Source organism: Aphis gossypii, chromosome X (assembly GCF_020184175.1).
Source record: "Aphis gossypii isolate Hap1 chromosome X, ASM2018417v2, whole genome shotgun sequence".
NCBI classification, from domain to species: Eukaryota; Metazoa; Arthropoda; class Insecta; order Hemiptera; family Aphididae; genus Aphis; species Aphis gossypii.
In genome coordinates, this window is record NC_065533.1 from 4482109 (window position 1) to 4497187 (window position 15079).

At 21.1% G+C, this 15079-nt stretch overlaps 1 protein-coding gene across 4 annotated transcripts in view; it reads left to right on the plus strand.

Annotated features, from left to right (window-relative positions):
• LOC114126597 (arf-GAP domain and FG repeat-containing protein 1) overlaps nucleotides 1–14868 on the plus strand; it is a 36135-nt gene extending 21267 nt beyond the window's left edge. For 3 of the 4 annotated variants that reach the window (XM_050206486.1, XM_027990579.2, XM_050206487.1), the window contains exons 2-10: nucleotides 519–612; nucleotides 4416–4601; nucleotides 4708–4882; nucleotides 6057–6170; nucleotides 9211–9384; nucleotides 9440–9511; nucleotides 10054–10119; nucleotides 11024–11130; nucleotides 11210–14868. In XM_050206486.1, coding sequence (XP_050062443.1) covers nucleotides 559–612; nucleotides 4416–4601; nucleotides 4708–4882; nucleotides 6057–6170; nucleotides 9211–9384; nucleotides 9440–9511; nucleotides 10054–10119; nucleotides 11024–11130; nucleotides 11210–11260 — 999 coding nt within the window. In that variant the 5' untranslated portion in view covers nucleotides 519–558 and the 3' untranslated portion in view covers nucleotides 11261–14868. The remainder of the gene's footprint in view (nucleotides 1–518; nucleotides 613–4415; nucleotides 4602–4707; nucleotides 4883–6056; nucleotides 6171–9210; nucleotides 9385–9439; nucleotides 9512–10053; nucleotides 10120–11023; nucleotides 11131–11209) is intronic. The other variant, XM_027990580.2, reaches the window with a different exon arrangement.
• The last annotated feature ends 211 nt before the right edge of the window (nucleotides 14869–15079 follow it).

Below are 15079 nucleotides of genomic sequence, written 5' to 3' on the forward strand. Positions count from 1 at the left end.
TATTTTTAATTCCTAATATCAACACATGTTAAGGAATAAATAACTGTATATATTGTGTATTTATGTTGATTCTCAAAATAATATTTGTATATAAAAACCAAATCATAAAAAATATAAGTGTTATTTAAGGCATTTATAATGGTAATTTTGTGCGCTCATTTAAAAACTTGATGTAGTAATAAATAGTAGATATTGAACTTCCAATGTTATATGCATTTTAATTGCATAGTATTAGATATATTATATGTATAGTATAGAACAATTTAAACATAAACAAATAAAGATATAGTATAACTGCTGAAAAGTACTATTCAATTTGATAGGAGATGGTAAATTATTTAAAATTATTGGTAATGTTATTTGTTAAATTACTTTAATTTTCCCATCTGTTTTAAATAATATTATTTAGTGTCAACAAAGTGACAGACATACATATGTTTCATGATAAATTTGATTGCATCATTATAAAAAAAAATAACTGTGATCATTTTTTCAAGTACAATACATTTGTTTTTTAGACGAGGCCTTACTCCACCACACAGAGTGAAAAGCGTATCAATGGCAACATTTAGCACTGAGGAAATTGACTTTATAAAATCCAGGGGAAACGAGGTAAGTGATATTATATGCCATTAAGGTTGCTTATGTTTTACAAAAACATAATTAAGTCTTAATAAGTGTTACCTATGATATAATTTGAAAAATTGAGTATTTATCTAACTATAATAAATATGTATTTTGTATTACACTATTTACTAATTAGATATTAGTTATTTAAACAGAGTACCTAATAATTTTAAATTAACCTAACGAGAGGACAAAATTATATTTATTTTGTAATATCTTATTTTTATTTTCGAAACAAAATTTTGTATTAATTGATATTTTTATTAAAATATTTGATTTTTGATGTTTCATTTGAAAGAATTTATTCTCTAACATTTTCTCCATATATTTTTATCGTCTAATGATGAATTATTTAAACACAAGTTCACGATTTGTTTATTTGTTGTAATTTTCAGTAGGACAGTATTGTTATTATAATAACTATGAATGTAGTATCCCCTTCCCGTAAAGTCTATAATTTTATAATTGATAGAAACACCACATTATTGTATTTAGAGGACATCATACCCATACGTGTTGGTTCCAACTTACTAATGTACATCATACCAAATTTGTGTTCAGCAGTAACCATTTTATATTGTTAGTTTTGATATTGGAGTTAATTTATCTATTAACAAACTTAAAGTGAAGAATATTATCTAGGGCATCACATAGGTTTTTATTGATATTCTAAATTTAAAATGAGTTATGAGCATTTTAAAGTTTCAATATTTTACATAGTTATAACTCATTTAAAAATAAAAATATCAATTAAAGCTCATATGGTAATATTTTTACCTTCAACTTTGTTAATAGGTAAATTGACTCCAAAATGAAAACTAAGAACATAAAATGGGTCCTACTGAATACAAGTTTTCTATTATGTACGTTAGAAACACAGAGCAACACTTGTGGCCATGTGGGTATGATATTCTTGTAACTCAATAATGCTACTTCCATATCATAATAAAGATAAAAAACCAGATTCCTTTAATAACTGCTTATTGTTGGATAATTATTTTGGTTATTACTAATAAATAATAAATCATAACTTAGATAAATAAGCTTTTATTGATGCAAAAATAAAGATAACAGTAGTATAGTGTAGTATTTAAATGCTGTAAATAATATTAATAATATTATTATTATTATAATATTATAATAATATTATAAATAGGTATAATTTTATGGAATATAGATTATAGTTAACTAAACTATAGTCTACAACTGTGACTACTAAATAAATTGATACATTTGTATTTTTTCATGGTGTCATTGTATTATTTAAATAGGTATGTGTTTTATGTTTATATTTATATATGCACAAAGGTGTTATACATAATACACATGTGTGCAATAGTTGTATTTAAATATGTTTTTATTTATAAAAAAGTTACTAGCGGGTAATTTTCACATTTCATTTACAACAATTTCACAAACATAACTACATTAGACCACACAAGTAGAAATATCTCGTACAGATAAAATAAAATAGTTATGAATGAAATTAATTTTATCAAATTATGAAATAATACTTTTTATAATTTGTAGTAACTTAGTGACTATAACATTGTATTAACTTTTAGTAATAATCAAACAACTTGTTCAAAACAGCAATAACCTTATTCAAAATTTAGATGGTTGAGTCGTTTTGTTTTTATATTAGCTACAAAAACTGTTCACAACATAATAATCACATAATGTAATAGAAATATGTAATAATTTTATATTTATATAACCTCAGAGGAGTTAAGTTAAAAGTTAAGTTAAGTTAAGTTAACATCTCATTCTCAATAGTTGTCGATATTACAATTTAATATGTTACAAATTCTCAGTCTGATATTTTATCACAGGGGTCTGACTAACTAACCTTTTCAAGTGAGCTACATTTCAAATTTTAAGTCCCTAATGATCAATAACCAGGAGAATTCAGGTCTTTAGAAATACCTATGTTTGATGTGCAAAAATAAAAAAAGGTCTACCTAAGCTCCAAAGGAAAATTATTTATTGTTTCTTAATAATAATTTATTACTTGATTGGCCTGTATTCCTAGAAAGATCCACCAGTTGATCTTTTTTATACACGAAATATTTTTTTTTTTACAAGATTAAATTTAAAATTAATAAAAATTTACAGTAAATTATAAATAATTGTTTATGAGTCATGGTGCTCCTGGAAAATGCTCATGGTACATAGTTTGGGATCTGCTGGTCTAATACATTTATTAATATAAAATATATAACAGAAAATTAATCAAAATAAATTACATAATTTATTTTAAAATAACATAAAATACAAATAATACTTAATTTAGATGATAAAACATAAGCATACAAAATATGTTGAAATGTGTAATAATCCTAGCATTAAAAATGCTTGACCAGCAATAAGTCTGAGCACTCTGAGCTTTAACTCATGTATGTAACTGTAAACTAATTACCAGAAAATTACGACTTGTGTATAAAATGAGGTGAATAGATTTGTTTAAAATAAGTATAAATACTTTGAAAATGTAATTTTACTGGTAGTTATTAAACTACGATTTTCATAGAGACAATTTTTATAAACTGACTTTTGTATCCGTATTACTAAATTCAGTGATATATTTTACTGTTATTTTTATTCAGTTCTGTTAATATAACCCTTATAAAAAAAATTATGATAATATTTTTATATTTATTTTTGATTATTATAAGAAAAATATACAAAGAACACAAGAATATTATACAAAGAATATTATGCTTTTAAACTTTTATACCAAGAATTAAAAATATTGATTAAACTAGAATATTTCAAGTGTCTTATTATAACAAAAAATCTTACATTTAATGAAAATTATACCATGTGTAGACACTAGACATTTATAGTAGAAATATTTGATTTAGTTTTATTACGAATTGTATTCAAAGATTTATATTCATCTTACGTATCCTATAGTATAATTTATTTATTTTAAATGTTATGCAATAGTGTTTATATGATTGATAGAATAATATATTTGCTTGATTATGTATTGAATATTATTTTAGTATGTGATCATTCAATTCAATTTAAAACAGATAGCTCGATGATATTTTTATTAAAAACAATACTTCATCAAATAATTTTTGTTTGATGATGTATTATATTTTTTTAAATAATATATGCCATTTTTAAGTTATTCATACATTAAAATATGCCTTATTTAATAATATTAGTTTATTATTTTTTGTGCATACAATGTACAGAATGTATTAGAACAGTTAATATCAATTATTTTATAAACTCAAGTTTTTATAATTTATATCTTTGCTCATAATGACATTATATGACATTGTATTGATTGGTATTAAGGTTTATACAATAATTTTTGTACATAAAAAAATAATAATTATCTGTTTAAAGGGATGTCTTACTCACATGTGTTGTCTTTGTTTTACTAATTCATACCATACCAAAATATACATTCATTGTGCTTAAAAAGTAGAGTCGAATAATCTCTTTTGTCAAATTTAAAGATAAGAACATAATCTGTGTTTTCTTGTCGATTGTTTATGGTATTTTAGTTTTTAAGTTATGACCATTTTTATTTATCTATTATATATTTAACAGAGATCATTTGACTTTAATATTTAAGCTAAAAACATGAAATTGGACGTATATTTTAGTATGGTTAGTAAGACAACATATTATGTGGTATATCTTCTTAATATCCTGTGTTTTGAATCATTCTATTTCTATATAACTATTATGAACACACATGAAATATGTTGTATATGATTTATAACTCAATTACTTGAAATTCAAACAAATTTAAACTTATGTTGTAGAGTTGTGAAAGGGTCTGGTTAGGGATGTACGACTCAAAACAACCTACAAATGATGAAAAACAAATAAAAGATTTTATGGTCGCAAAATATGAAAAAAAAATGTACTATTCTGATCAAGTTTCACAAAAACTAAGCAATGGCATTCAGACAAGACCTACTGTTACCAATATTACTACAAATCATCAAGTAAATATAAATTATTCAAGTATTTAAATGTATAAAAATATCTAATTATTTTAATATTTTATTTCCATATTTAATCATATACTTTTAATTTATTTATTATCTATAGAAACCTAGTACTACTACTACACCTGCAATAAATATATCATCCTCAAACAAATTTGAGTTTTTTAAAGATGAATCTTCAAACCAAAATCAATCTCCAATTCAAACATCCCAATCTTTTGCAAATTTTGAAAATAACCCAGTATTTTCTACATCTTTTGATACTCCTAAAAATATTGGTATGTATAACACTTAATATACAGTAAAGAAATACATTTAATTATTTAAACATAACTACTAAGCATGATTACTATTTAATAGCAAGTCATGACTTTTTTTATATCACAAAAATTTGGTAACTTAAAAAAAAATCAAAAATTATAATTGTAAGATTTGAGTATTACATTAAAGATTTATTTACTTAAAATTGTAAGAATTAAACATTTTGTTGGCACTTTTTAAATTAGATAATTTTTCTGTGATTTATTTTTAATCAAAAAATATTACTTTATAAATTATATGATATTAATATTTTATTTTAATTGATTATGTTATTATATACTATTAATAATTATATTTTAGTTAAATTAGTGCAGTAATAAAATTAAAGCATTGGTAGTATAAACTATGTTTACCTTTATAATAATAACTCTTATGTTACATTATCAATTTACATAAATGTTAGTATTTTAATTTTTAATATAAAAAGTAATAAATAAAACTAATTATATTTAGTAATTTTAAAAAGTTTTAACAAATTGGGGTTTGATGTATCATAATTTCTGTCTTAATTATTAACAGATTTATTAATATAATTCCTTTTTTTTTATTTATTTGCTTTTAAACCTTTAAACCCTTGAATTCAGAATTTTCCCTCTACACTTGTTTAAAATCCAATTTTTCTGAAATTTTAAATTATGCTTAAAATTTTTTCAATATAATATAACAAATTAAGAAAATTAAATAGTTCACTTAAAAGAACATCACATCCCAATTTGTTGTCACTACCTTGAAAGTAATATAGCAAATTTATGGTAAGCATTCTCATTTAGTAAGTTTCATTACTTCATTAGTTTTAATATAAAAGCAAATTAACTAATTATTAAACTCAGTAGAAAAAATATCAATTGTGATATTTTGATTCTTTAATTATAAACAAGTTATAAATGTATAAAAATATGTTAAAAATTTACAAAAAAAAAAACACCTCACATAATAATAGAAAATATTTGTTACTGTTAAGTTTAAAAATCATTAAACTCACATTAATATTAAATATACAAACTAAATGAACATAGATTTGTTATGTTACATACTTTAAAGTAGGAGACAACATAATGTGGGTGTGGTGTTCTCGTAGAAATATAATAAAATGAATTTACGATGAGTTAATATTTGTTGGTTTGTGTCAAGACTTAAATTTTAAGTTTGTTCAACCTCTTCAAACTGGATATTTTGATTATTTGACATCAAATCCAATTCAATTTTCACCAGCAAGAAAACCGAACAACATAAATAATCGATGGAGTGAGTCTTTAATTGGTTTGGTGATGTGATTATTCCCATCCTTGGTTGTAAAGCTTAGAAATAATATTGTTTGCAATCACACTTTTTTAATATTGGCTTGATTTTATTAGTTCTTTTTTTTCTGTTGTATTTCATATCTATTTATACAAATATCATAAATTTTAAACTACATTTTAGAGTATACACTATTTATTTTTAATTAGAATAATAAAATTAGCCTATGAAATCACTTGTGTACTAAAAAATATTATAAGCAATTATAAATTAAATTCCAAAATTAGTTACCAATTAAACACAGTATTGTTGTTTAGATATTAATAATGCATTTTACTAAATTTTTCTTATATTTTTAATTATATAATATTATAAATTATAATTAAATTAATTAATTATAATTTAAATTTAAAGTAATTATTTACATTTATAATTTAGTAAAAATAAAATAATTTAAAACTAAAGTATTATGATGATGTATTGCCAACATGTATTGTCTTTTATTTTACATACATAAACATGAAAAAAATAGCTTTCAGCAAAAACTATTTTCTGTTGTTGATATTAATAATTTAATATTACAGTAAATTGACTTATAAAATTTTAAGGTGAAATATTATCTGGGTTCTAGTTGATTATTTTGATTTTAAAATGATTTATAATAAATTAATAAAATGACTAAATCTTACACACTTTTAACTCTTAATAATATAATGAGTGTATCTCATTTTTGAGTTGGTAACTGTCATGAATGTGTTAGTTTGAATAAATCATTATTTATGAAATTGAAAAAATCAAGGCTCAGTACACACAGTCTGTCAGCCTATATTTATTATTTATATTATAGGTATTAAAATGGTTTATTTAACTGCTAGTAATACAGTAGACTTGATTAAATTTTTAGATTTTTTGGTTGAGGTATTGACTACTTATGAAGATAGCCTTATTAAAATTTCTAGTTTTATATTTAAAAACTTAAAATTTTTTACATTTTTAAAACTATTCTTCATAATTTTGATGAATTCTGATTTGACTTTGACGTTTATAAAAATAAATTGTACCTATGCCTTTTAAAATTAAATTGTTAAAATAACAACTTCTGTGTCATTTTGTATTATGATTTCATATTTTTATATTATTTTGAAAGCACTCTAGCAGTCTAGCCTTTATTACCTACAGGAAACTATACTGAAAATTTTAAATTGAAGAATATTTTCTACTATTAAAGTGTTTTGGACACTATATAAAAAAAAACTCATTATAAAATTATTCGAATCATTATTCTACCGCGAATCCAAAAATAACCAAATAAAGTGAGCAAATAATAATGTTAACTTTAAATTTAATTATAGGTCAATTAACTAATTTAAAAATATAAAGTTAACAATACTAAATGGTTTCTGTTGAATGCAAATTTGCAATGTTGTGCATTTGTAAAACAGAGGCAATACATGTATTATGTTCTTTCAAGGGATATTTTTATGTACCTAAATTCTGTATGCATGTTATATTTGACATTTTTTTTTATTTTTTAGAATGAACTTAAAGTAGTTTAATATAAAACAATTTTTATGATTAATATTAATGATTTTATTTAGATAAATAACAATATATTCATGAGTTATGAAAAAATAACTCATAAATAAATTGATAAACATATTTAATTATTAAAAGAGAAAGAAAATTTTAAGTTTGCATAATTAGAGTAGTTATAATAAAAATATTTGAGTATTTTTTTTTTATTATGTGGATAATCCTGTTTATTTAGTTATAATAACAGGGCTCAGTTTTTATAAGAATTTTTAATTATTCTAGAATACAGATAAAAATAGCAGAGTAAGAAATATTTAGTTGTAGAACTTTAAGATTCAAAGTATGCAATTTTAAATAAATTGCATATAATATGCATTTTATATTTTCAATCAATTTTGTAGTTTTGTATTGAAAGTTAAGTATGAAAAGGAATAAAATAAACCACCATAAACATTTTAACTTCAAATATTTTTAGAAGAAAATCAAATTTATATATTTTTTTAGATGTGTTTCCAGTAAAATAATTTATGAGGGACTTAATATTCAATTTCAAGTCTTAGCTTTAAAAATTAAACCACTATACATTTTTAACTTCAAAATAATTTTTAACCTTTTGATTTTGTTAACATTTCAACTTAAATGCTGTTTAAAAAATCTTATGTATCTTCAATATTTTTAATTAATCTTGAATTAAGTTTTTGAATTTTAATTGAATGAAAACATTTATCAATATTTGTAGAAAAAAACAACAAAATGTCAATTGTCTATGGATAGTTCAAAATTATTGAAAATATCTATTTCTAAAAAATGATAATATATTATATTTGGTAATAATTTCAAGTATATTGGTTATTCATTAGCGTTTTGAGTCTTACCTAATAAAATTAATATTGTCTAATACTGGTTTTGCTAAATTACCATTTTTCCTTAGTTTGATTTTTATTTATTACATTAGTATTGTAATTTTTTTTACATTTGACTCTCTTCTTTACATAAGTATTAACTACATCCAATTTTTTAATAATAAAAAAAAAAAAAAAATCACCCTTAAAGTTGAAAATAAAAGTATTTTTACAGTCCCAAAAGGTGCTGATAATCAAACAGCAGAAGAACACATATAATTGTATAGTAAATATTGTATTCATTGTTCCTTTTAAAAAAAGAAAAGTTAATAGATATAGTAAATAAATTTTCTTTTATAAATTTATTTTTACAACATTTTGTAAAGTATGACTATACCTCTTTAAAGATAGGTTTGTAAAAATTTAATTCATGATTATAAATTATGTAAACTAACTTGCTGTTATTTTCTATATTTTGATAAAGACATTTACAGCAATTATTTCTAGATTTATTATGTTATATTGTTATACAATGGTGCATACTATTGTACTTATCTGTGGTATAAAGTCTGGGCCCTGGTAATAAATAATAAATTAACATTTTAGCTGTTTTACAAAAAAAAATAAATGTATTCTTATTATCATTTTTAAATTTATTACATAAACTGTAGGTGTTGCTATTGAAAGTACAAGTCCTAGTACTAGTTGGAAATCCAATGGTGCAGTAAGTCAAGCACCAACTGAAGATCGTTATGCTGCATTGAAAGATCTCGATTGCTTGATGAAATCCCAAGTTCAACAAGATACTCCTCCTCAATTAAATAATAGTAACAGTTCTGCATGGAGTAAGTAAAAAATAGTTTTCTTATAAATTAAACTTACTATTACAAATTGTTATAGGTTCCGATGCATCTTTGAATGGAACATGGAGCAGTCAAGTTTCTGAAAATACACCTCAAAACCCATTCAAAAGTAATAATGCTTATGGTTAAGAGAATGTTAAATTTTCTTATTCTCATATCTGTAACTTAACCTTTGTCTTATAAATATACAATTTACCAAATATTTACTTAGTAAAACAAATATTGTATTGTTATTTGTTAAGTTAAATATTATAACCAATTGACCCTGATATTATTAAATTTGTAGGATATTAAGCATTTTAATGAGATCTTAATGATTTATCTTGGGTATCCCTAGGCTTTAAATTATATTTTAATTTTAATGTAAATTAAAAAAATATTACAACTTTAAAATACTGATTTCTCACTTTTAAATTTTAATTTCAATATAACCATATATAATACACATGCATTGATGATATTAGGTACTTAACCTTATTTTTAAATTTGATATCAAATCGATCTACTCTAGTATTAAGTACACAATATTTATTCTGCTGAACCCAATTTTGATTGTTACCTATACATTGTTAAGTATTCTTAACATTATGTTTTGTTATTCATTATTGATTTAAATACTAATGATTTCTTTATTTTTCATTAATAATTTAGATAGTATTCAAGATGATTGGGCGTCATCGAATCATGTAGTTAATCCATTTTCAAATAACATACCAGGTATATTTACTTTTAAATTTATTGAATTAGTTATTTTGAGCGATTTTATGTACAACATTTTTAGATCCATCTTTATTGAGTATCTTTACTTATTTATCAATAATAAATTATAGGGTATTAAAGTGTAAAAATTAATATAATTTTAATATATTATGTATAAAAATTAAAAATGTATGATTATACTTCAAAATAATTAGTAGTTTTGATAATTCTAATAAATATTATTAAAATTTTATTTATACATTTGTAAAAAATTGTGTTTTTATATTTTAAATTTTAATAAATTTTAAGCCATTTTAGACAAAAACAAAAATTGTGTCATATCTATTAAAATTAAAATAATTGGAAATTTGAAAAATCAAAAATTTTTATTACATCAAAATATGGAGTTAATTCAGAAAATAAATAAATAAAAAGATGCATCATTGTAAAATCAATACATTCACCATTTTAGATTTAAAAAATTACCTAAAAGTTGCAGTAAAAAAAAAAAAATAATAAAAAGGTTAAGCATTTGGGATAGATCTTTAATTGTTATAAAATAATAGTTAAAAAATTATTTATTGTATTTTTATTACTCACTATTTATTACCATAGATATTTTTAAAGTTTAATATATTACTTTAGTATATTCAACTTGTAGAAAGAGCATTTTTTTTACATAATTATGTTTATTATTTTGATATGGCGTATTATATTTTAATTTGATTATTAGGTAAATAAAAATAGTTCTATAAATCATATATTTAATTATCAAACTTCTATTTAAATACTGTAAGTTTATTAAAATTGATAAAAAAAACACTTAATCTACTTTAAAAACAAATCTTTGTACATCTAATATTTATTTATTTATTCATTTTTATTTTTTTTAAGTTTGAATATAATACTATTAACTTTTTAGATGATTGGCAGAATAATATTCAATGGCCAAATGGTTTAACTTCCAGCCAATCAATGGGTTTTAATGATGTAACACCTTGGAATGCAGATTTCTCAAATCCATTTAAAGTAATTAACTTTTAATTAATTTTGTTGTATTCATCAAAAAATTAAATAATGTTATAAGAAGTGTCTATTTAATATATAGGTTGGATCAGCATCTCCATTAAATAAACATTCAAGCAATCCATTTTTATAAAACAAATTACATCTCTCATTAAAAAAATTGAAAATATCTGGTAAATTGAGAAGGATTCAACAACAATGCATAACTATAACAATGGATTTATTATATTTTAATAAGAAAACAATGTTAAAAATCTTAACTTAGGAAAAAATATAATTAAACATTTTTAAAAATAATTAGAAAGAAATATTAGTTTTTTAATTAACTATTTATTTCAAGCATATAATCTCATATAGCTGGCCATTTATTTACTATTCCTACATTCAAATTTATGCAACTATCTAGTCTTGAAAATATTTATAGTTTGCCTCAAGTTTTTAAATTGTTATTTTTTAAATAAAAATTATTTTTATAAGTTTTAATTATTTTCCTTTACAACTCAATACATGATTTAATATATTATATGATCAATGTATCAAACCAATGTTGTAGCATTATATTCATTAGTATACTTAAAATACAGTTTGTCTTGAAAGTTATAACTTATGGAACCACAAACTTATTTTTATTTACTCCAGAGTTATGGAAAATTAGTGAATATGTCAGTTTATTGCATCTTCAAACTTCTATGTTTCATCCAAATAACTTAAAGAATCGTGCTTTAGTTTTTGTTAAGTTTCTAGTGGGTGACTTCATGTACTAAAAAGTTATGTTTCACTGTAGTCCCAATATTTTTGAATTCTGATCTCTTCAAGTTATTATATGCAGTACTTTAATTTAGCAAAATGTTATTAATATTTATATACAAATTTAAATTTAATTGTACATCATCTATATTATCTTGTCTTAAGTCCGATCATGCTGACATAAATTAAAATGTTTATATTATAATTACTTCTATTTATTGTAAATTATAAATGTCAACATTTCTTGGTATATTTATGTATTATTTTTAAATTAAAAAAATTTCATCATTGTATTTAACAAAAACTATAAATATTGGGATTGCTAGAAAGTGTATACTTTAATGTATTTTAAGAGATCCTTCAATTAAATTGTAAAAATAAATAAATAATATAAAATAAAAATTTATATTTATAGAATCTCTATCCTTATATACATTTTACATATATTACAGATTTGTACTGTCTGTAGTTAATATCAACTATGTGTTAACTATTAGTATTTAAATAATATTTATTTTATCTTTTTACTCGTTGATTAATATTTTATTTTAATTTATTTTCAATTGAAAAAATCTTATAGTCTAACATTTGTCATAGTGATTACTATTTATGTTATTAAATTATTAAACTAATTTCGAACAAAATAAAAGCCACTTAACTACTTTGAATATTAGTTTTATGAATTGTAATGTACAGTCAAAAAAAGTTGTTATTTTTTTTATATATACTATGAGTTATAAGTGTAATATTTTTTGAAATTGAAAAAGTATTTCTGAAAATAATAAATACTATCATATTTTATTTTAATGTATACAAAATTTACCAAATTATACTTAATTATTGTTCTTGATGATTTTAACTTTATGTTTTTGTAATGGTAAACCAAAATTGGTATATTTTAAAAATAACTGTATTTTTTTTTATAATTATTTAAATGAATTATTATTTAGCATCAAAAAAAAAAAAAAAAAAATTGTTTTAAGAGTTAAGTATCATTAAATGATAATTGATAAAAACAATTTAATTGGAAACTAAAATTTAATATTTTGTCTGTTTTATTGTTATGTCTTAAATTACTTACTAATATTTAAATATTTAATATATAAATAGTTAAAATGGCTTAACTAAAACAAAGTTTTTAATCAATGTTGATGATTATTGATTACTAAGTTAAATTAACTAATTTTAATGTATATTTTAATAAGTTATGATATACATACATTAATCCAACATTTTACTGTATATTGTTCATATTTTTTATTTGATGCTAAATTTGCTTGGAATTATGTGTGTGTGCACCAAAGTCTGTTAATCATGTTTAACAAATGTAACTGTGATAAATTTTTTATTGTACCTAAAATGTATGTTTAATTTTGAAGAATATTTATCTTGGAGTAAGTTAAGTTTGTTGGATTAGTATTTTGAATGGGCTATATTTATCAAAGTCAGTTTTTACCCATTGGTTGTTAAATTAATTATTGTTCATTTTTCTTATTAAAATTATAAAAAATTATTTTAAAGTAACTATCTTCTCAAATTATTCTCTCTCTCTATATACATATATATATTTATATAAATACCTATTGTAAATGTAATTTTCAAGCTTATTAATAACTTATAAATCCTTATAATATTTAATTGAGAAATCATAAATTATATACATTTAACATCCTTATACACTCTGGTACGTTAATTAAGAATTTTATTTAAAATCAGTATAATATAGTAGATTAACCAACTTTATCTCATTTTCCTTTTTAAATATTATCAAGATTATTTAAATTTTATAAAGTTGCACAGCACTTAAAAAGATAACTTTGGCTTTAATCACATTTGTCAATTAAATACACTTTATCTATTTATTGTATACTTCCATATCATAAATTTCAATATCTTAACAATTTTATCCACCCTTTTTATATATAGGTACCTTGACTGTTTACCTAATATATTATTTTTTTTATATGTTGCACAGGGTGATTCATAATTTAGATAGCTCTAAGATGATTTTCAGGTGGATATTGCTATTAAAATCAAGATATGTTTTGTTGTTTTTGTATTGAATATATATTAATTTTGATGTAGTACTTGAGATTTACAGGGTTGTGGAAAATAAATATTTACCAAAACAAATGTATATACAATAAAACATAAAACATTTTAATGTTAAATTGTAAAAGTATAGACAAATTATTCCTAAATTAGCAATACAATATTAATGCCAATAAAATTAACTTAATTTAAATGAAATATTTATCAAATAATCATTAAAAATATGATTTATAATTATTCACATTCATTAAAGAAATATATATATATTCCTGATTAAATACTAAATATTATTCATATTACTACCATAATAGTTTTATTTTTGAGTTAAATATTTTATTGAGAAAAATTTTACTAACAACATTATTAGTTATAACGTATAACCCTCAGTGTCACTATATCATTTGAATAAGAATTTGAAATTTATTTTATCATTTTGATATTAATTGCTATTTGTTAAAAATATATATTAGTCTTATTTTTTTAATTTTATCCACCTAGCTTAAAAATAAAATGATTATTTTCTTATGAGGTACCCCTATGATTACTTTTTATACAATTTAATTAATGTATATACCTATTGATTAATTTATACTCATGTAACTAAAGATTATCATATTTATATTTTGACATTTTTATTTAACTCTGTGGTAGAGCACATAAGCTCATATTGAATCTAAAAGATTGTTTAATGCTAGTATAATATGTTTCTATAACTAGTGAACAATAAATGTATACAATATTTATTAAGTACCTATTATTATTGTTATTATTATTTGATGTACCATTACTATTTAGTTAAAGTGATTTGTCACTAAGGTTGTGTTTGTGTACCTAATCATCATTAATTTGTAACCGATATAATTTTTGTCATATTTTATAGATTTATGTTGATTTAAAAATAAAAATGTATTTCAATAGAGAATATAATTTGTTAAATTGTGATACTAGTAGCTTCATACCATGTAGTTATTCCTTGAAATTCTAATAAACTACTAATCTACTATCTATCTCTTTAATTTGCATATGTATTTTTACATACAAACCTGCAAATAATGTCACAATATATTACTTTATAAAATTTACTCACTTCTTCTTTATAATTCAGTATTTAAAGAGATACATAGCTTCTAGTTAAGAATACTTTAAATACCAC